This window comes from Colias eurytheme, chromosome 13 (assembly GCF_061535395.1).
Source record: "Colias eurytheme isolate Ceu_HAF_F1 chromosome 13, ilColEury1 Martin Lab GWU primary, whole genome shotgun sequence".
Lineage (NCBI taxonomy): Eukaryota > Metazoa > Arthropoda > Insecta > Lepidoptera > Pieridae > Colias > Colias eurytheme.
The window spans coordinates 4,258,731-4,281,731 of NC_142992.1; the positions used below are offsets into that span (position 1 = coordinate 4,258,731).

The window sequence follows — 23,001 nt, forward strand, 5'->3', positions numbered from 1 at the left end:
CCTGTAGCATTGCATGTTGCGTATCGGCGGTAATATGTTGTCATTTGTTGATAAATATTGAAATTCACGTGAACACCGACCTCACACAGAGCCGCTGGTTCCGGCTTTATTGTGAAACATTTTTACTAAACTTATTTATGCTGGTTCATGTAAAATATCTTATCGACCAATTGTTTACAGTTTAATTAAGTACCTATATTTTCGTTATAATTATCCTCGTTTCAATTATTTTTATCATGTTTACCGACAAATGTTCTAAAACAATAATCCTATCAATTACCTAATTTTAAGTTCCATGATGGCTGATGCATTGTGTATGACAAAGTAGTTTTGGTAGATACCTACTTTAAAGTTGAATTTGGAATGTCATTTTTCGAACAAAGGGTTTCGATTCAAAATCTATTTATGCGCTAGGTTCAAAAAGCAATACAGGTTTAAAAAAGGTTTACAAATAGTTGGATGAAGGGGATAATATGGTTTAAAAATAAAATAAGAGTGTCCAAAACCAAAAACCAATTCATAATAATTATCAGAATAATCACAATTCACAACACAAAAAATATTACTAACTATGTACTACACTCGGCTTGATAACCTTTGAAGTCGATTGAAAATTTCAAACTTAAATATAATTTTATTTCAAATTTAAAAAAAAATCGGTTAAAAAGTCGTCGTGGGAAAGTTTAAAGTACCTATTGAAAAGAGGTTCAGACTTCAGGTAAAGAGTCATACTGCAGGTGCTTCTTGCCTTTACTCACAAGTCACAGCCATGAGCCACGAGTGATGACATGTATTATACATAATACCTATGAAACATGATTCATTGAATCGTCATAGACTAGCCTATTGTAATCCATGAATGAAAATGGACCCGAGATTAGATGACCGTGGGAGGCGACTGCGTAAGCCTTTGACGTGGGAAATCATATTTAATTTTTTACAATATTAAAGCCTGCTTCATGAAACAGAATGTTCTGTCTATTTTATTTTTGTTAGTAACCAATCATTTTAAATAAAAAAATATTTTTCAATAATTATGAAACCTAAATTAAAATCTTAAAAGATACGTTCATAAAATTTATTAATACTTCTTTGAAATATTTACTTAATTATACGGTGCACGTAGTTTTGACCAAGAGCAACGAAGTCGCGAGGATTGCAATTAGCTTTTATGGTGGTTTTCCAAAGGATTTCCATGTTCATTTTATAAAAATAAAATTAAAAGCCAGTAAAATATCGTAACCTTATCGTAACATTCATTAAACGTCAAGTTTTAATAATTGAAATTACAAACACCACAATTTATTCAAAAAGATTTTGAATGCCATCGTAAATTCAGTTTTCTTTACCGTTAATTATTTATTTGTGATCTTGAACCAAACATAAAAACTAATGAATCAAGGCTTTATCAATCGCTTAGCATAAAACGAAAATATAAGACTAGGTAATTACAACTTGTTCACATATTTGTTTACATCGTATTTTATTTTTCCTGTTAGTTACTAAAATTAAAATGCATTCATAAGCTATAAAGAAACACTAATTAAAAATAACATTTAAATGCCACAGTTTACAACATCAAAATTTGTTACTCGCCCGAAAGCTGTAATAATTTTATTGAGATCATAACACGAGGTGAAATTATCGTTCATTCGTGAAATTGCCTTCATTTAATGAATATGTGAATATGTATGATGTCAAAATACGCTGTATAAACGTGTTGAACTCGGTTTATAAAGTGTTTCAGGAATATCAAAATTTTTACATAAAAATTGAATATAATTAATGTTACGTACTAAGTAATTTATAAAAATCACCACATATTATCATTATAGTCAGTATTACAATTGTATTTTGATTAATTTGTAGGTGAATTACTGATTAATAAAACTTATCTTCAAAAGAGGTCATCGACTTTCCCATCACCGAGAAAAGTGTCCCCACTTCCCACTACCTACTAAACGTTGGTGCAATTTAATACTTTTATAATTTTTAGCACCTAACTAACTACATTTTTAAAAAGATTGCAAAAACATTTAATCGAGCATTAAAAGCATTAACTATTTAATAAAGTAGAGTAGCTTTTGCAATTTTTGCGCTGAGTAAAAAAGACGATTAATAATTTTAATGATATGTTCATGAATATGCATAACTGCACCTTGCGCAAATTTTATCAATAGAAAAACGGCGCACAAAAGAAGTTACAGTATTGTTGTCTAACCCTTTACCTCAAGAATGTTAACAAAAATTGATAATCGATTAATCATACATCAATAGCGTTTTAAAAATATGAATATGCAAAAGTAACAATTAAAATAATCAATACCTAATACATGGACCCATTGAACTTTTTGCTAGGTCATTTTTATGTTATTAACCCATTGACCACCGTAAGGCCCGATCGGGGCGCGACACAATAGATTTTCTATTGTGTCTGTGATTCCGAGGACTGATGGATTAACATCGTCATTAGGTAGGTATGTCGTATTCACTTTGAGTTGTGAATTTTATAATTTTTATGATGACCTCTACAGCTGTCTACAGGGTGGATTTTTATAAAAAAAAAATAATCAAAGAAAACATTTAAATCATTTTTGAAAATAATTATTTTTTCATTCGAAGATTTTCTAAAATTCGTGTGCCACATCCGGGAATAGAAACAATGAAATCTGTTAACATGTCGCCCTTGGATCCTTTACTTTCATGGTATCGGTCGTTCGGGTCAATTATTATTATTACTAGTTAACAAGGATAAAATTTCTCTAACTTGATAAATCGAATGAAAGAAAAAACATGATTGTGGGCTTTTAGTTAACGAATTTTAATCGACTCGATTCCCGGGCGAGGACAGCCAGGAAAATCTCCAAAGGAATTTTCGGAAATTTTTAATGCAGTTTTCTTCCTTTTCAAGTGATGGCACAGACTAATAATAATATACTACGTATACAAGTGATGGTATGATTTCTTATAGTAGAATTTTCTATCTTCAGTAAAAACAGCACATTCTCTATTGATGGTGAGTTTGTATTACTATATTTCATCGTTAGGTAAACTTAAAAAGTTGATGTTTTTACTTTTACCTGCAAAACACATAATATTATACCTATGCAAGGTTTATATAAGTAGAACTTTATAATAGCTGTGTTCACGTACCTACAGCTTCCGCCTAAACTCGATTGTAATGGTGGCAGTACACATGGGCCCAACGTGTTGGGCCAACGGGTTGGGCCAACGTGTAGAGAGCTACTTGGCGGTATGTTGGCTTCATTAGCCTAGTTGGCGCCAATATTGGCAGGCCAACCGAATGTTGTCGGTTTTTTGTGCACACATCAAAGGATCTTGGCGCGCTCCGCAAACAGCGTTCACACGTTGGTGTCTTGTTCAGTTTGTTGTTACGCGTCAGCGGAGACAGTATCGTTGCGCGTCAATGAAATTTACGTTTAACCATGTTCCAATAGCGATGGAGGCCCGAGGCGCCGATGTGGACAAGCAATGAGGTTTTACAATTCGTAGAATTGTATCGACATGAAGGAATAATTTGGAATCCACGGCATGAACTACACAAAAATAAAAACCAATCTCAATAAATCAGATGTTTTATTTTCTATTTATTATATTATTCTAGATGTTTTTCTTATCTCACTTTCATACAATGCGATAAAAAAAAATATATTTATAAAAAGAGTAAAATAGTATTAAAAAGTTACTTGTTCTTAAAAATTAAATAACAATATACAATGAGCGTGGTTTTGATCAAATTGTGCTTTATTACATAAATAATATTATCATTTAATATAATAATATTATATAATCTTTAAAGTTTCGTTTTATAGGTAATTAAAATTAAATTAAGTGTAAAATGTACACATTTTAAACATTTGAAAAAATCTAAACATAATAATGTTTTATTTATACAGAAATAAAAAAGGACAATAGAGATTGGAAAATGGTATCATCGCAGACGGCAGAGTACATTCATTGTTATTGATGCACATGTACGTAATAATTAAACGCACTGTATAAATAAATTGCCGCGGCTGCAAGAACTTCTACGGACTACGTCCATCCTTGAAGCGCCAATGCAGAATGATCTGTACGCCAATGTGTGAACAGGAATCTTGATATCCTTCATTTTTTCCCAACACGTTGGCCCAACGCGTTGGCCCCATGTGTACTGCCGCTATAAGATTATAAAGCTGAAGTTTGTTTATTTGAACGCGCTAATCTCAGTAACTACTAGTCTGATTTGGAAAATTATTTCAGTGTTATAGTTAGCCCATTTATCGAGGAAGGCTATATATAGGCATCACGTTAAGACCAACAGGAGCGGAGCCATGCGGATGAAACTGCAGAGCGCAGCTAGTTAGGTACATAAAGTGATACTTTTATTACATCGTCTCAAACGACCGTCACGCGACATGCGCTACACAAAGCAGTGTTCGGAACCGTTCGAACAGTTTCACTTTTACCGTGGTTTCATAAAACCACACAACATTTTTGTATTGTTTTTGTTTATTAACACTAGTTATGCCGTGATGTGCCTTAATTACAGCATATTAACTGTTTTAATTTTTTAATACTCTTTTTACATACTTATTACTGTGCTTATTACCTTGTTTTTTTTCTGACAAAAAGTTCTTGCAAAGCAATAAAAAAATCTAATTACTTTAATTTTGTAAATGCAATTAATAAAATTTTCTTGATATATCCTAAAGTTTCATATAAGTTTAGGTGAATTGTAAATAAAAAACAGATTTTAACTTTTTTTATAAAATATATTTTTTGAAAAATAGTTGTAAGTAAATGCATAATTTATTCACATTATAAAAATTGTGATTAGCCTAATAAGTCTTCAAGCATTGAAAGGAGTAATAAAAAAAATGAAATAAAAATTTAAAGACTTGAGATCCAATCTTGTAATCCTTTGTAATCTGTGGGACTATCATCATCCCCTGTGCTAGCAGAACATTCGAGAAAATCAACTTTACAATTTAAATGCGAGAATTCAAAATCTTTGCCGAGTTTTCCAATGTAGGTGTTATTTGTTTGAGATGAGTCCACGGCTTGTAACTGGCTGGATTTTGTGACACGTACAAGATTTCTGTAAAAAAAAGTACAATTTAAGAATATTGAGATGAGAAAGTGTCCGAAATAATCAATTGTTGTGGTTGGAACGAGTGATATCAATGTTTAGGTAAAAAAATTATGTAAAGAACTATCAACCAACCACTATCAACCACAAGTTCTATTTTTGTAACAGTTATAGCCTCAGTTCCTTTATTATATGTACTTACATTTTAATAATATAAAAATTTATCAAAATTAGCACATCATTTACATAGAAACAGAACATATAACATTTGGCAGTGATACTTTCATATAGGAATAACACAAGCTATAGAATACTTGTTTTTTTTAGAGAACCAGACGGCACAAGAAATACTATGCAATATATAGTTGGAGCATGGCTAATGTTGAGTGGCTTGCCTTTTTTCAGTGGCACAATTCAAATCTCTTATAAATATTTTTAATTTCACATTGTTGTATGAATTCGCACATTTAAAATAAATGTTTTTTCTTTCTTTCAAATACTAATATGTTAATACCACTTGATCTAAAAAAATACTTACATTTCTTTCTCCAGCAGACTCTTTATAACTTGACTGCCTTTCGACATGGGCTGGTCCTGCTTGTTACAGAGGATTAGTAGGGGAGGACAATTGCTCTGAATGACAGGATCCACAAGTATGGTGTACAGATATCTGGAAAATAAATATAGAATTCAAAAATTTCTAAATAACTTTACTGTCTCAAAATTATATGAGAACTCTGTGTTCATAACATGTATGAATATTGGATATGGATTATATTTAAATACTAGCTGTGCTCCGCGGTTTGACCCGCATTGGTCCGCTCCTGTTGGTCTTAGCGTGATGATATACAGGGTGTCCCACTATTGGTATACTAAGCGCAAAGAGACTTGTAGTTTTGCATACACTGATCACGTGAAAAATACTTAAACAACAAAATTACATAAAAAAAAAATTTGCAAAATTTTTCCTGATTGTCCATGTTTTCTTCTATAACTTCACGCAGCCGCCATATACCGCTTCGCAAATGTGAGCATTTTGTCTATGAAAACATAATCTTAAACGATAGCTCACGAGCTGGTAGCAAAGTTGGGCAGGTTGCTTGTTATGGGTGTACACATACAGCCGTACAAATAAACGAGTTATAACATTTTATGCAAAGAATAAACTAAGAATAAGGAAAAATCATACAAATAAACACGAAATAAATGTAACCTAGTATAACTTCGTAATAAGTATTCACACTAATGCTATTCCGTCCTTATTACGGCTACCACCCTAGTATAAGTCTGACATAACCGAGTTATAACATATCTTTTAGTACATTGTGCTGTGTTTTACAAGTTTTAGAATCAATTTGCAATCTAAATTTGAGATAATAGGAATGAGAGTAATACGAGAAGTAGAAAAAGTTGAGCAAATTAATAATTTCATTACGTACCTATTGATGATTTATAATGATTTATTTATTTACAACATGCGCCAAACCATACAAACATAAAACTTATTTCTAAACTTATCACAATAATATACACTTTCGTTGAAAATATAAATCTTCTAAGCCTGGAGCCTTCTATGTTTTGAGTACCAGTTATTTGGCAACTCTCTATCTCAAGGTGGGTTTATCTTCTGTTCTCCAGATATTGGATAGCGTTATCTATCATTTGCTTGCATATTTAATGATATATTTAAATTATTTCCAATAAATATTTAAAAAATAAATAAACAGAACATCGTATGATGAAACTTCACAACAAATTCGACGAAGTCAAACGAGCGTCAGCAAAATGACAGCACCAAGGCTTAACCGTAGACAATTTCAATGTTTTTCATAATTTTGTGAATGAATTGTGACGTTGCCGCTTCGCGCCTATTGCATAGCGTGAGTATAGTTACATCGACGTTATTCCAAATTTATTTGTAAGAAATTATGACATCCTTATTCTTTATTTATTCTTATCATATCTATGCATTGCATAAGGTTTGAATAAGCAAGTTTTTATTTGTACGGCTGATAGAGTTTTAAGAATTCATCTATTTGAAAAAAAAACTGCGTCTGGAATTTTAGAAGTATTTTTTTACGTACTCAGTGTATGCAAAACTATAACCTCCTTTGAGCTTAGTATACCAACAGTGGAACATCCTGTATAGCCTATAGTCTTCCTCGATAACCCTATCTAACACTGAAATAATTTTTTAAATCAAACCAGTAGTTCCTGAGATTAGCGCGTTCAAACAAACAAATAAACTCTTCAGCTTCATAATATTTATAACTACTTACTCTGCCACATCTCTTATTTCTTTCTGAATAGTTACTGAATCCACAACATAAACTATTGCTTTTGCACTATTTTTGAACTGATCAAAGAACTTATTCCTCAATCTTTCTTGTCCAGGTAGATCAACAAGCCTCAATGTATTCTGAAATTAAATTAGATTAAATATGATACAAGGTGCGTCCTAATTATTAAATTCATTAATGAAAGAGAAAAAAATTCTTACATTGGTTGTTATATACTCTTCCACATTTGCTTTCATGGAAGTAAAAGTTTGGCGGTATTGAGAATACACAAGCCTTACAAATAGCAGCGTCTTGCCGGCATCGGAAAGACCCGTTAAAAGGACCGAGTTTCGTAAGTGACGACGTCTTGAAAAACACCACCAAAAAACTGTAAAACAAAGGTTTATGCATATACATATATTCAATAATTCAAGCATATAATATATAATTATACATATATTTATGTTTTCAACTCACCTAATGTGAAGATTAATAATATTACACTTAATAAGGTTATGTATCGTGGATCATTTAATAGGGGTTCAGTGTGAATTTTTTCTTTAATAACTTCAGATTCAGGCTCCATAATTGATTCAATGATTGAAATATTCAATTAGTGATTGTATATAAATCGTATTATTTAATATTTTTCACAAATTTCGAATTGAAAAATAACATATGACAAAATGACAGGCAGAAAGATTGAATTGTTGTACGTTTACAAATATCTAAGTTACAAATAGTGACGTATCTGTCACGTACCTTTCTTATCTGTGTTTGAAATGCAGATTCACGCTACGACCATCACCGATTCCTATTACACGCACTGTATCGAGCACTTATCCAGAGAGATAAATGTTAGAATTTTAAAACCCTTGTTTTATATTACATAGATATAATTATTTATCATATAAGTAAAAAACAGTGACCGACAAAAAGTGGTGCTTTTGGAACACTCGCGAAGTTTACTTGTCACCTAAATTATTTCCTGAAGTATCTTTTTTTTTTGTTTATTAAAATTATTGTTAACCGAGTGTGACCGACACATGTGTTTATGGCTCGCTTTACTCGCCATCGCCGTGTTTTCCTGTTCAAAATCTAAAAATAATGGAGCTTAGAATTCAGGATTCGCCTCAGTTTGAGAAAGTAATGTTTTTAAATTTATGTTTGAGAAACTAAGTGCGAAAATGAATCACCCAAATTCGCGTCCCACATCCGGCGGGTGTGCGGTATTCGCTTAGGGCGTATTCAGAAAGAAAGCTTGAAACTTATAAGCGCTTATAAGCGCTTATCGGCGCTTATAAGCGCTGGTAACCCGCGCAGGAAAATATATGAACATGCGCTTATAAGCGCTGATCGGCGCCGACAAGTTTGTTGAAACTTGTTGAAACTTGTCGGCGCCTATCAGCGCTTATAAGCGCATGTTCATATATTTTCCTGCGCGGGTTACCAGCGCTTATAAGCGCCGATAAGCGCTTATAAGTTTCAAGCTTTCTTTCTGAATACGCCCTTAGGTATTCGACTCAGGTTGAACCACGTCGAACAAAGCAATATGAGAATAATTTGTCACTTGTCAGTCTGTGGTTGCGAATGCCATTGAAGTGGGATGTCAATATGTCATTATCATGTCATTGATAATGAATTCATGATAAGGGGTGTGATAAAAATTTATATAAAGCTATTTGTTTTCTACATTTTACATATTATTTTTAATTAGTATCAGCTTTCAGCAGTGTTTATGTCCATGCGAATAGTAAATTTATCACTTTTACGAAGGACGTACGAACATAGTTTCTCAAGAAAAATGAGTATTGATATTGGAGGTAATTTATTTTTATAAAATAATTTCATAAACTTGCAAGTAGGTAATAATTAGTAACTTGGTAATTTTTTTTAGGTATGCGCTTAAGATATAAGGATAAAAACGATACTTTTCTAGAAAAACATTTAGTGTCCAAAGAACCATTTGGACAATTTAAAGCATGGTTTGAAGAAGCCTGCACTCGAAAGGAAATATTAGAACCAAATGCAATGTGCTTGGCAACAGCCACCAAGTAAGTAAAAAACCAAATATTTTTTTATTAATAATTAAGCTTATATTTTAATTCTGCAATCTGGACTATTTGTATGGATTTTAGCATTTCACCAATGTTTTTTTTACAGGGATGGTATACCTTCAGCAAGATTTGTGTTATTGAAAGGTTATGGTAAAGAGGGCTTCAAGTTTTTCACCAATTATGGAAGTCGAAAGGCAAAGGAACTAGTAAGTTACAAAAAATAAATAAATTTTAACTATTTCAAGTGTAACAAATTCAGTTAACTTGCTGTATAATAATTACAGTAAGGTCTATAATATGTATACATATATGAATACATATTTTTTGACAATCTTTACTTTCATGCATGATTGAACAGTATACCTCTATAAAAACACCTGCAAGAGGGCAAATACAACAAGGACTATGATAAGAATTAATTTATGTATAACTTTATTTGATAGACAATGTTTTTAGGGATTTTAAGTAACTTGGCAGTTAACAATAAATAAAAAAATGGTGAAAGTGATCAATGAGAACTCATTATTGTTAAATATAAACTTAGATACAATAAGGTCTAAGTTTCTAAGGTTTTTCATATTATTTATAGAATGAGGAAATACTATACAAAAAAAAAATCTATTTGTTTAGAAACCTAAAAATATAAAAGTTGCCTATTTGCTTCTAATTATCTTATCAGAGGTTATAACTAAGACAATTATTGGTGTTTATCATTACTTAATTATAAATTTATGTAAATAATATTATCAAATTACCCAAATTGATCATGTTTCCTTTCTTCCCATTCCAGGGACATAGAATACTCAAAAAAATATTACATATTTTTATTTTTTAGGATGAAAATCCAAATGTTGCCGCAACATTTTATTGGGAAGTTCTGAATAGATCTATCAGAATTGAGGGCCATGTTGAAAAGGTTTCTCTAGAGGAGTCAACTACTTATTTCCATTCACGGCCTGTTCCGAGCCAAATAGCAGCAATTGCTAGTTACCAAAGCACTCCAATTGAATCAAGAGATGTTCTGTGTGAAAGGGAAAAGGTTTTGGAAACTGAATATATGATTCCTCAGAAAGAAGTCCCAAAGCCAGATTTCTGGTAAGATACTCCTGAAGTTTTATACTTATTTTATTACAGAAGAATCCCCTGCTTTTTGAATTTTGTGAAAATTGTGTATTTTAATGAATGTATCAATTGATATGCCCAATGGCCTCATCATGAGACATCAAAAACGAATAAGCTAATTGATCATTACAAAAAGTTAATGGAATGGTGTTCTTAAATAAATAGCATATAAGGTTAATTATTAATTGTGTTTTTAGGGGCGGTTACATAATTCGTCCAAGAGCTGTTGAATTCTGGCAAGGTCAAAGTGATCGTCTTCATGACCGTATTAAATTCAGAAAGCCTAACGATGGAGAAACTCCAGATGGAAAACTATTGCATCAAGGTGAAGAGGGTTGGGTGTATGAACGACTATCTCCTTAAATTTTTTTTTATCACTGAATTTAATGTCTTCCATTAGTAATAAGCTTAAATGAATATCAATCATGGGTATAATTTAAATGGTTCAAATGTTTCTTTCATAATTTTATTGTATTTACATATTTTTTTTAATAAATCATTTCTTTACATCTATTATAATCTAGTTATTTTCATGATTTCCCTCTGAATTCCAGATGTTGTATTCCACACAATTTCGAATTTAAATTTCCTACTGTTTGTTAAAGCTTGTTCAAACTGCCTCATACCTCCGCCAACACCGAAATAGTATGTTTTAGCAGCTATATACACAGTCCCATTATTTGTTAATCTCTGATTAAAAAAATTTACAAGCTTATCATAATTGCTGAGATTGTAAATAGTTTCTGATGTAAGAATTATGTCATATTTTTCATTCTCTGCTAATATTTCGTTAAAGGATTGCCAGTCTCCGGAATAGAATTGACATTTCTGAATTTCATTCTTTCTATTATCTTCATCTTCTATATTTAGTAACACATTGGGAATGGTGACATGTTCTATTATTTCTTTGTTCTGAAATGAAATTAAACATTAAACTTGTTAACTGTGACATAAAAATAGATTAATGTATGCAGAAGAACAGTATTAGAAACATGAGCCGATTCATAAAAAACTTTAAACATATTACATAAATTTTTATTTTAATACTTACATAGTCTTGAAAAGTTACTGAAGCATGTTTTTGAAAAGCATATATTCCTAAAATACCACTTCCACAACCTAAATCTACTACTTTTTTATTTTCCAAGCATATATAGTTTTCTTCTAAATATTCAATAAGGTCATAGGTGCATTCCCATATTTTAAGTCCTCCTGAAAAAAGTGAATAAGTATTTTTTTAAGGTTTATAGAACTGTTTATAGTCCTCTACAATGACCTAGGTTTTAGTGGAGCGCCGTAAGGTTTATACCTCGGAATCCAGGGCCAGTCAATGAATCTTAATATAAACCTTGAAAATATGTTTTTAATAGTATATAGAAAAATGTTAAAAAAAAATTTTTTCGCGCTCTCAATTTTTTAAAAATTATTATAAACAATTATTAATTTTTTGGAGTTTTCATTGATTTATCATTTATATTAGTCAAAAGTCATATTTTAAAAAGAACAACTATTACAAACTTGAAAACTTGATCTTGGATCTTTAGGGACTGCAGATATACCGATGAAGGTCGGGTTGGAGAATAGAGGGGATAACAGCAGCTGTTCGGTATTGTTCATGGCGGGCTCTCACAGGAGCTGTTGTTTTCGTTCCGAAAAATATTTATTTCAGATTTTTGTTTATTAAAAATTAATGTTTATATTATTGTGCAGTGAGTGTGATAAAAGTTAATTACTGAACATTACTGAGTTTTAAAAACTTTGAAAATAGTGGCATAAATTGTAAGTATTTGTTTTTCATTTATATTACATGCTTTTGAAAACAGTTATAAATATTTTGTAATAAATCGATGTTAAAAGTTAGAATATAATAGTAGAATTTAATAAGATAAATCATTAATTATGTAAAAGTTAGTTATTAATATTACTAATATTTGTTGTTGCAGCCACGTGTCGCAATGGGTGAACCATCCAGTATTGATGTACAAGCAATGATTGCCTCATTTGTGATAAAATCGGATCTAGTTCTGAATTAAGCTCTGAACTAGGAGATATTATAAAAGTCACTAGAGGCATATCATCATTAAAAGCTGCATCTGCGGAAAGAGGGGATGGACTTTCTCAGTATATAAATACTCGCGACTTTGTCTACGTGCATTCGGTATGCAGACAAAAATATATTAATAAATGATGCATTAATTCTTAATTAAAAAAAAGAACACCACATCTGCATGCTCTCCACCTAAAAAAAAGCTTCGAACAGCTACTTCAATTGATTTTGATTGGAAAACTAGGTGCTTCTTTTGTGAAAAAGAAGCACCAAGCTCATGCAAAACAGGATGTGGAGCATCTTGTGGGTGCAGGAAAAGTGGATTAAACTGCACTGCAGCTTGCTTAGAATGCAATGGTGATAGCTGCACTAATCCTTCACCTACAATCTATATCAACGAGATCGACGACGACGACAATAATGTACAATGATGTAACAATGTGTATAGTTAATGATAATTTTTTTTTGTAACTTATTTTTTACGATAATCTAATAAATTAACATTGAAGTTACTCTGCACATATAATTTATTACAAATAAAATAAAATTTTTCACTATAAACACTTTTTCCCCCTTCCGCCTCTCATTTTTCAGTAAATTGTTGTTAAAAATTGTTGTAAATCGAGATCGGTCAATTTTTTTTTTTTAACTTTTTTATTTGAGGTTTTAATAATGCAGTCTCATACTTGATATACAGATTCATTGACTGGCCCTGGGTTCCGAGGTTTGACCATTTTTATGTCTTACGGCACTCTACTATTTCATTTCTGGCGAAAAGAAAATCATGCCTTTGCCGGCAATGTTGACCAAAGTTGCATTGGCATTTCCAGAAGTATTAGGTTAGTTGTGTAAAAATTTGTATATTATCGTAAGTAAAATTATATGAAACAATTTAAAAAATCCAATTGTTTGAAGAAATCTATTTTTAATTTTAGTGAAAAAGTCAATTTTGAAGTCAAGATTGAATGAAATCATTGGTTCTTATCTTGTGAGAAGTAAACTTGAAACTCTTATTTAAAGATGCATTTAGTTTCACTTATAATTAAAAAAATGTGTCTTACCTTCATATTTACCCGCTATAAGATCGCTGTGTTCTTTTTCAGCAAGTTCCACAGCATTATCTGTGCCATTCTTTATCTGTAGTTCATTTGTTACTATGTGTCCAATTTCAACATCTCCACACATAAACATCTTTGCATGTTTTGCAATTGTCTCCAAGTTTTCAACTTGGTCTGCGACTTCGATTTTTTCACTTTTGAGCCATTCAATATTTATTTTAGCATTATCTAAAATAACATTTAAATAGATATTTTCGTTTAATAACTATAAGGTATTAGCTTATTAATATGATAATCAGATAAAACCTAATGCGATGTTCAGTGGTTTTAGAAATTATACTTCTTTTGGTGCGATGGAAAAAAATGATGAGAGTGAATTTTTAATGATACTACTACACTTCTAATAGATTCAAAATGTTCTTTCGTTTTAGAAAATTCAAGACTCGTGATTAATTTATCACAAACAGGTTATACCTAGTTGACTTTTCATTACAAACTATTTTTATGCTTTTGGTAATATTTCGGTCATACAAAAAAATGCAACCCTTAATTAAAATGTTTTTTTAATTCAGTGCCAATATAAATATATTTAAAATGCTATGTTAGAATTTAAGTTCAAACACATGTAGATAGTATGAGCTGCACATACTTGAAATGTTTTGGTTACCTGTACTTTTCATTTGTTCAGTTTCTGAAACTCCATTGAAATTAAATTTAAATGAAGCCATTTTATAATGGTCAATGGTTTTAAAAAAGATTGCTATATGAGCAAGAAACAAAAATAATAGTTCCGGATACCGCTGTACAGTTTTCTGTTTTTGTTATGACATTTAAAATTTTGCACTTCAAGCACTTGACAGTTGACACTTGACAGGTGGCGACGTTCAATTTGTGAGTGCGAGGTGAGTGCCAATAATTAATGACACGGGTATTGGATGTAATCAAACTTTTTAGAATTAGCTAGATAAAATACCGTGAAAATACCAAAAGTTTGAAAAGGCAACGTATAGTACACAGTAGTGTCAATGAATATACTGATAATTATTTATTATTGTATTCATATCTATTTTTCGGCACAATATCCAAAAGTGCCAAAAGTATGATATGTGCAAAGTGTGGTGCAAAGTGGTGCAAAGTGAACGCAGATTATTAATATACCATTTTTTCTACAGTTCTATCAATACTGTGTATCAATCACAGTATCAATACAATTTAATTGATTTAAAATATTCTTATGCAATAAATTAGTTGTTTTGTTTTCTATTTATTATAATAGGCCGCCTATCCAACTGCAAGAAAATTTGCGCAATAAATGTCCGACAGTCTGTCTGACAGCAGCTTGCAAGTCTACTTGCAGGTGGAAACCTTAGGCCGCCTTTCCATCTGCAAGAAAACTTGCGTAATAAATATCCGACAGTCTGTCTGACAGCAGCTTGCAAGTCTATTTGCAGGCGGAAACGCGGAAGACTTGCAGGCTACTGTCAGACAGACTGTCGGACATTTCTTGCGGAAGTTTTCTTGCAGATGGACAGGCGGCCTTATTCTAGCTGTTATGCTAGGCGTCCACTAGGCGGATCGGGCCGGGCCGCATCGCAACGCAAAAATACGCCGGCCTATGTTTTGTATGAAACATCGTCCATTAGCGACGGATCGGGTCGGGGCGGGCCGCAACGCATTGGCGGATATCACTTCGCAGGCGGATTTCTGCCGGCGGTGCGCTGCGGCCCGGCCCGCCCCGACCCTTCTAGTGGACGCAGGCAGGCGGATGTGAGCGGCGAGCGTCTGTTAGATAAAATCCACCTAGGCGGTCCGCCGCGCCCCGTACAGGTGGACGCAGGATCAAACAGCGCGTCCATTAGAGACGGCCCGTTGCGATGCGACCCGCCCCGATCCGTCTCTAATGGACGCCTAGCATTATTCCTCATTTCCATACATACGCGATAAAAGACGAATAATTAGAATATATATTATAAGAAATAAAGATGCGAAGCTAGTTAAATATTAGTTTGAATGTAATAAGAATGTACTGCGATTCTACACAGCTACCTAATTGATGTAGGTAGTTGATAACAAAACGCAGCTAGTCAACGACTATTAGTAAAGTGAGGGTAGTTGGGTCGAACGTCGTATAAACAGCGTCCGAGCCCCTAGGCACGATTCGTACGAATGCGCCACGAGTCAAAGGAAAGTGGCAATTTATAGTATTCGACAGCTAAGCATGTTCGGACAGGAAACAGTGGCTGTTTTCCAATTACAGAGCATAATGCGACTCAGTGCCGCACAATGCCGAATTATGCTGATGCTTAATTGGAACATGAAACGCAACAGAAGGTTGCGCTAAGTTCAGTGTTGAAAAAAAAATATTCATAGAGTTAGCAATAACCTCATTTTATGTGTAAATAAAGTGGTATACATAATAATTGGTTGAAAAATATTTACGGTTATTTTAAGTAATTTGGATTTTGATTATTTCATTAACATTTTTTTCAATGTTTGTACCTTCATCCATACTTATATTTATTTTTTTAACACAATTTGAATTAACTTTGATTATTTCGAAAAAACTACAATGAAACGAAAGCTTTAAAATTGTTTCCAACAATTAATAATTACTAACGATATATCGATTGCACGCATCAATTCACGCGCATTACTTTTTCTAGTGCTCGATTGTGCGAAGCGTTGCTGTAGTTGGAACATTCAACGTTAAGCATTATGCCGCATAATGCACTCTAGTGCTGTAATTGGAAAACGGGGGGTGACAACTATATTGTAATATTGACAACTATTTATCCACAAAAATATTAAATCAAAAGTTACGTCTAACACGGCCATACTGACAATCGTACGTCCTCGTACGCCTTTTCTCGTATTAAAACACTACGGTAGTTCATTTCGGGATTACACAACCATCCTGCCTCGGCCAGACTGACCTGACAGAACAATAACCACGTCCACATGACATAGGCACTCCGTTCGCGTATCTTGGTATATCTACGCTCGTACGACTAGTGAAATACATCACTACGATACGTCAGCGACTAGACAATACCTCAACGCCAGAGTTCAACTAGCGATTTGGATCACTACACACAATTCCTTCGATGAACTACATTCCCGTTACATTAATCCACGTAACAAACTTTTACTTTACACAACGCACGAAAAAACACAAACGCCAGTATGCCGTTACAAAACTACGTAAACTAAAACACATTTAAAAAGTATGGGCTTGAATTCTATCCCACTTCTGATATAAGAAATAAAGATGCGAAGCTAGTTAAATATTAGTTTGAATGTAATAAGAATGTACTGCGATTCTACACAGCTACCTAATTGATGTAGGTAGTTGATAACAAAACGCAGCTAGTCAACGACTATTAGTAAAGTGAGGGTAGTTGGGTCGAACGTCGTATAAACAGCGTCCGAGCCCCTAGGCACGATTCGTACGAATGCGCCACGAGTCAAAGGAAAGTGGCAATTTATAGTATTCGACAGCTAAGCATGTTCGGACAGGAAACAGTGACAACTATATTGACAACTATTTATCCACAAAAATATTAAATCAAAAGTTACGTCTAACAATATATTTATAATATGAGTAAAATTATAGTATAAAAAGTTACATCTGCTTAAAAAAATGTTGCGTGGTTTTATGAAACCACGGTAAAAGTGAAACTTAGGCACAAAATTATCGTATTTGTACGATAATGACTCCGAACACTGCTTTATACCTACTCGGCAGCCGACCGTCACGCGACATGCGCTACACAGACCAAAAAGTTTGAGACGATGTACCTAATAAAAGTTTCACTTTAAAATTAATAACAATACACAATGAGCATAATTTTGATCAAATTTTGCTCTAAGTAACTAATTAATACATCATATTATCAAATATCACCAATCAATACATCCGTCCGTACCCTTAAAGATTCGTTTTAAAGGTAGTTAAAAATATAATGTAAAATGTACAAAATATAATAAACATTTGAACAAATCAAAACATATTTTTTTAGGTTTACAGAAAGAAAAAAAAACGAAAATAAAGATTGGAAAATGGTCCCCGTTTTCCAATTACAGCACTAGAGCGCATTATGCGGCATAATGTTGAATGTTCCAACTACAGCAACGCTTCGCACAATCGAGCACTAGAAAAAGTAATGCGCGGGAATTGATGCGTGCAATCGATTTATCGTTAGTAATTATTAATTGTTGGAAAAAATTTTAAAGCTTTCGTTTCATTGTAGTTTTTTCGAAATAATCAAAGTATTCAAATTGTGTTAAAAAAATAAATATAAGTATGGATGAAGGTACAAACATTGAAAAAAATGTTAATGAAATAATCAAAATCCAAATTACTTAAAATAACCGTAAATATTTTTCAACCAATTATTATGTATACCACACAGGTATACCACTTTATTTACACATTAATGAGGTTATTGCTAACTCTATGAATATTAATTCGGCATTGTGCGGCACTGAGCCGCATTATGCTCTGTAATTGGAAAACAGCCGGTATCATCGCAGACGGCAGAGCAGAGTACAGTGTACACTGGTCACTATATTACTTGCTCTGTGCACTGAACACTCATTGTTAAAATTTAAAAGTAAAAAAGCTTCCGTTGAATGTCACATATAATTAGAAATTATTCGCATCGCATTGCATTTGTATTAATTATTTTTACATACCTACCTACGCAATAACGCATTCACTAATATTATGGAATCAAATCATATTGACGCAAACGTGGTAGGATAATTTTTATTTATATATTATTTTAAAGCATATTTCCTTGTGTCAGTGAACTGAACGCACCCGATTTTGATATTCGCTCATTCAAGTCGAGCATCACCACACGAGTTAATGAATCAAAGTTAAAACTTCTGTGGGTTTCGTTTATCCAAATTAAACAATTTTTAAGGGATTATTAAATTGAAAACTATTTAAGTTATTGTAAAACAATGACTGACGTGGCGAAAAAGGTAATGATGTGTTTAATTTATTCGTTATAAGTAGGTATAATCAAGTATGTATAAACTCATATTTATTTTTATGTCGTATAGTAAACGAAGTTGACTGTTAAGCATAAATTGAAAGATTTCCATCCGTAACTCGATCTGAGACCTATAACCGGCTATTTGGAAAAAGTTTTGAATTCTTGACGAAACGACATAACCTCACAGTACGGCCATGGTATTGTCATTGTGATCATGGCATACAATTCGCACTTAAACTTTTTATATTGTTTATAACTTGAATATTAACCAAATATTAATCTTAAAACAATTTATACAATTCCAGGTCCAAGACTACAAAGATTCACTCAAACAAAAGGCTGAACACCTTATAATAAAAGGATTCCCAGAAAAAATAGTAAAGTTGAATGAACTTCTAGAAACACCAAACTTCCAAAATAGAGATTTAGTTGATGTCCATCAGGTAAGCTATGGCTAATCATCATTTTATAAATTTATGTTTTTTAAAGTTAACAGGGATGTAATCATACTCACAAAAACTCAACTTGATAATAATTTATTGATATGAATTTCAGGATTTAAACATTCCAGTGCCTCCCCCAGCACAAGCCGCTAACGAGCCCAATGCTAAAAGGCCAAGAGTAGATTCATCGGAAGTTTCCAGCAATTCTACAATAGAAGGAACGAGGGTGTATGCACTTCCCAATGGCAGTGTCCCTTGTAATAAGCCTCTTTGTGACCTTATCCACCTAGTAAAACCTCACATCAGGGAACTTATTGAGGATTCAAACTTGGTAAGTTATTGTTTTTTGAGATTTCTTCAATTAATTGTTAGTTCACTTAGTTTATAAAAAAAAACTTGAAAATAGAGTATTTATTCATAAACATGGCTATATGTATCAGTAGAGTTATGATCTAAATTCTAATGGTAATGTATTGTTTGTGTTATGTTCTCTTATGTTTACTAATCTTACAACACATTTAGAAATTACCTCAGTCTATGACTAAGTTGCAAAGATTAATTTATATTAAACTAGCTTTCCGCCCGCGGCTTCGCCCGCTCAGTCAAAGAAAAACAAGCATAGTTCCCGTTCCCGTGGGATTTCTGGGATAAAACCTATCCTATGTCCCGGTGTATAAAGTAGCCTATGTCCTTTCTCGGGTATCAAAATATCTCTATACCAAATTTCATGAAAATTGGTTCAGTAGTTAATAGGCGTGATTGAGTAACAGACAGACAGACAGAGTTACTTTCGCATTTATAATATTAGTATGGATTGGAGCCTGTATTGCATTATGATCAAGTCGCTTAACATATATTGTTCTTCTTTAGCTTAAAATGTGGATTTCATTTATGATTCCTAAAATTGAGGACGGCAACAACTTTGGGGTATCAATACAAGAAGACACATTAGCAGAGGTACAATCAGTGGAGTCTGAAGCAGCGGCATTCTTTGATCAAATCTCAAGATACTTCATATCAAGAGCGAAAATTGTTTCAAAAGTCGCCAAATACCCACACATTGATGACTATAGAAGAGCTGTTAGAGTGAGTATAACTTTCTATTAGTTTGTTAAGAAAACAAGAATAAAGTATATATTTCATACAATTTATTGAAATTCTGTGTAATTACCTAGTTCTTCTCTTGGATGAAGGAATTTTACTTGTAGATACTTACAAATTCATCTTTTGATGTACGGTTTTTATTGGGGTTTGTTGAAATTATCATCACTTTTAATTGTGGAAACGTGACCATACCTTGATATTTTTCATAGAATATTTAAAATATTATTTGTATGGTATCAATAGCTAAATAAAATTTTTCGGGTATCAACTCCACCTTTACAATTATAACATGTCTATTACAGTATTTTCCAGGACCGAATTTTGGGTATTCTCTGTATTATATTTTTCTTTACTTAAACTTTTTTGGTTTCACTGATTTTGATTTGATTTACAACAGTTTCACCATATTTGTAATAATTTACACAATCTATATAAATAAGATGAGTCACTAGTAATGGAATTTTCAATGAGTATTTAACAGCTAAGAACTGCTGGAAAACTTTGTGTAACACAAATTAAGTTGGCTAATATATTTTGTTCGTAACATAAAAGCACAATATACAGAGTTACAACCAGTAGGGAAACTTCAAACAACACATTAAAAAATGACTCACGCACACAAGGAAGCGTGTTTACGATAATCATAAGGTTATTCTTATATGTCAATTGTGATAATACCATGTTATATGAAGACCATTTCTAACATGTTATATGTAGTTTTCCTACTGGTTGTATCTGTATCTGTATATTGTGATAAAAGTTAATTAGCTGAAAAATAATCAATATACATAGAACTTATAAACTAAAATTCAAATATTGTATTGTCACCGCTTCTTGATAAGTGTACATGATTTGAATTAAATCTGTCCATTAAAAGTGGGTCAAAATCATGTCTAAAGGAATTGGTTACATACAAAGATACAGGTTAAGCTAATAAAAAGAATTAAAAAGTAATTGCATAGTGGAGATACTTTATTTCAATGGAACATACTGCATCACTAGATATTGATCATCAAAAATATATCTATCATTTTAAGCAGACTGCAATTATTTTTTTTAATCAATTTAATCTTATAACTTTACTAGCTTTCCGCCCGCGGCTTTGCCCGCGTTTTCAAAGAAAAACCCGTTCCCGTGGGATTTCCGGGATAAAACCTATCCTATGTGTTAATCCAAGTTACCCTCTATATGTGTGCTTAATTTCATTGTAATCAGTTCAGTAGTATTTGCGTGAAAGAGTAACAAACATCCATACATACAAACTTTCGCCTTTATAATAGTATTAGGATAGTAGGATTAGGATTAGGATAAGTCATCATTTAGTAGGTATTCTGTATTTTAAATATATTTTTTAAATAAGCATTCTCTCATTGACAGGAACTGGACGAGAAAGAGTACATCTCTCTGTGGCTAGTCATGTGTGAGATTCGTAACCGCTACTGCTCACTACATGACATAGTCATAAAAAACCTGGAGAAAATAAAGAAACCCCGTTCCTCAAATGCAGATTCATTATATTAGGATATAATTTTAATCTCAATTGTAATATTAGTCACGCAAGGCTCCCTTGCGAATTTAAGGATAATTCTAAAGCTATCTTGTTTTTTATTCACTAGCCAATTCTCTGTATAATACATATAACTCTTCCGATTAAAGCAATAATTAAAATGGAATACAAATCAATCCATCTCTTTCTTATTTTATCATTGGAAAGTGTTCGAAAGAGAGGGAATGATGGTCATGCCGTGTACAGGTTCATTATTAAAGAAGGATATAACAATAAATGCTTGATCAATATCAAAACAGGAGCACAAACTCTAGGGCACTTATCAAGTATTGTTTTATAATACAGACTCAATTTTTGTTGGGAAGAAAATTATTTAAAATACACAGTTGGAATTTTATTACGATTTTTAATAGTATAATTAATTTTGAGAATTATAACAATAGTTTCAGAATGTGTTTGTAATTACAAAAGCGATTTAATTCAAATATTTTCTAGTGGGTTAAAAATGAGATGCTTATGTTATATCATAGTTTTGTAGCCATTATGATGAAATGGAAAACATTTTATTGCCTTAAAAAGGTGATATTTATAACGTGAAGTAATTATTTCGGATACATTTTATATAATATGAATTTTCAACCATGAGTAAATAAATACAATGGACTCAAATGGATATCACTGAAAATTTTATTTTCACCGTGAGACTGATATAAAGGCTTTCCTAAAATTATTTTTTTATATATAATTTTTTTGTTATAAGTACATACCTACTTACATAAAAAATTTAGCTGCTACAAAACTCTAATATGACACCAACCAATGATGCCCATTTATTCCTTGTAAACTTAGTGTAAGTGCTTACTATTGTATTATCTGTTTCAACTTAATTTATTTAATATTGATAAAATTGAGTTAAGTGCCTAATCGGAAAATATTTCCACATTGACATTAAAAATATAGCTGTCACATGTTCCATAGATATGTTGATGATCAAGATTTACAAAATTGCAATAAATACATTTGTATGAATGTGAACTTGTTGTTTTATTGCGGATAAACTCTGCTCGTACCGCACAAAAGTTTAAAATTGAAACAAATAAGCCATTTTGATGAGTTCCACTTTGGAAGCGTCTAAAATAAACCTTTAAAAGTATATTAATAGTTTCTTATACATAATAATGTCCGTCTTGAGGGTACATTAGTAAAAGTAGCCAGCAGTTATGTTTATGAAATTATACATGTTCAAACAAAAAAAAATATGGCGCCAAAAAGTAATCATAGCAAAATTT

At 32.2% G+C, this 23,001-nt stretch overlaps 4 protein-coding genes and 1 long non-coding RNA gene across 7 annotated transcripts; 3 read left to right on the top strand and 2 right to left on the bottom strand.

Annotated features, from left to right (window-relative positions):
* Nucleotides 1-3,183: 3,183 nt before the first annotated feature.
* Nucleotides 3,184-3,588, top strand: LOC149903336 (uncharacterized). The gene is made up of 2 exons (XR_016457407.1): nt 3,184-3,372; nt 3,474-3,588. It is a non-coding gene; the product is annotated as an uncharacterized LOC149903336 (long non-coding RNA).
* Nucleotides 3,589-4,754: 1,166 nt separating this feature from the next.
* On the bottom strand, nt 4,755-8,074 carry SrpRbeta (signal recognition particle receptor beta). Its single transcript, XM_090109009.1, has 5 exons — nt 7,849-8,074; nt 7,593-7,759; nt 7,372-7,511; nt 5,631-5,762; nt 4,755-5,101 (listed from the first exon to the last, which is right to left on the bottom strand). Exons 1-5 carry the CDS (start codon nt 7,955-7,957, stop codon nt 4,894-4,896), a joined length of 756 nt encoding a protein of 251 aa, XP_089965135.1. The 5' UTR covers nt 7,958-8,074; the 3' UTR covers nt 4,755-4,893.
* Nucleotides 8,075-8,976: 902 nt separating this feature from the next.
* LOC149903338 (pyridoxine/pyridoxamine 5'-phosphate oxidase-like) lies at nt 8,977-11,004 on the top strand. Its single transcript, XM_090108837.1, has 5 exons — nt 8,977-9,194; nt 9,269-9,425; nt 9,535-9,634; nt 10,264-10,523; nt 10,748-11,004. The coding sequence occupies exons 1-5, from the start codon at nt 9,110-9,112 to the stop codon at nt 10,911-10,913; spliced, it is 768 nt and encodes a 255-aa protein (XP_089964963.1). The 5' UTR covers nt 8,977-9,109; the 3' UTR covers nt 10,914-11,004.
* Nucleotides 11,005-11,019: 15 nt separating this feature from the next.
* On the bottom strand, nt 11,020-14,477 carry LOC149903339 (histidine protein methyltransferase 1 homolog). The gene is made up of 4 exons (XM_090108839.1): nt 14,323-14,477; nt 13,659-13,883; nt 11,602-11,762; nt 11,020-11,462 (listed from the first exon to the last, which is right to left on the bottom strand). Exons 1-4 carry the CDS (start codon nt 14,381-14,383, stop codon nt 11,064-11,066), a joined length of 846 nt encoding a protein of 281 aa, XP_089964965.1. The 5' UTR covers nt 14,384-14,477; the 3' UTR covers nt 11,020-11,063.
* A 3,748-nt stretch (nt 14,478-18,225) lies between these two features.
* REG (proteasome regulator gamma) lies at nt 18,226-22,747 on the top strand. 3 transcript variants are annotated; one of them, XM_090108817.1, is made up of 5 exons: nt 18,226-18,411; nt 18,964-19,101; nt 19,214-19,432; nt 19,972-20,187; nt 21,583-22,747. In XM_090108817.1, the coding sequence occupies exons 1-5, from the start codon at nt 18,382-18,384 to the stop codon at nt 21,724-21,726; spliced, it is 747 nt and encodes a 248-aa protein (XP_089964943.1). In that variant the 5' UTR covers nt 18,226-18,381; the 3' UTR covers nt 21,727-22,747. The 3 variants fall into 3 exon arrangements, with proteins under 3 accessions (XP_089964943.1, XP_089964944.1, XP_089964945.1); XM_090108818.1 differs by having other exon boundaries at nt 18,226-18,408; XM_090108819.1 differs by lacking the exon at nt 18,226-18,411 and adding an exon at nt 18,420-18,644.
* Nucleotides 22,748-23,001: the final 254 nt, after the last annotated feature.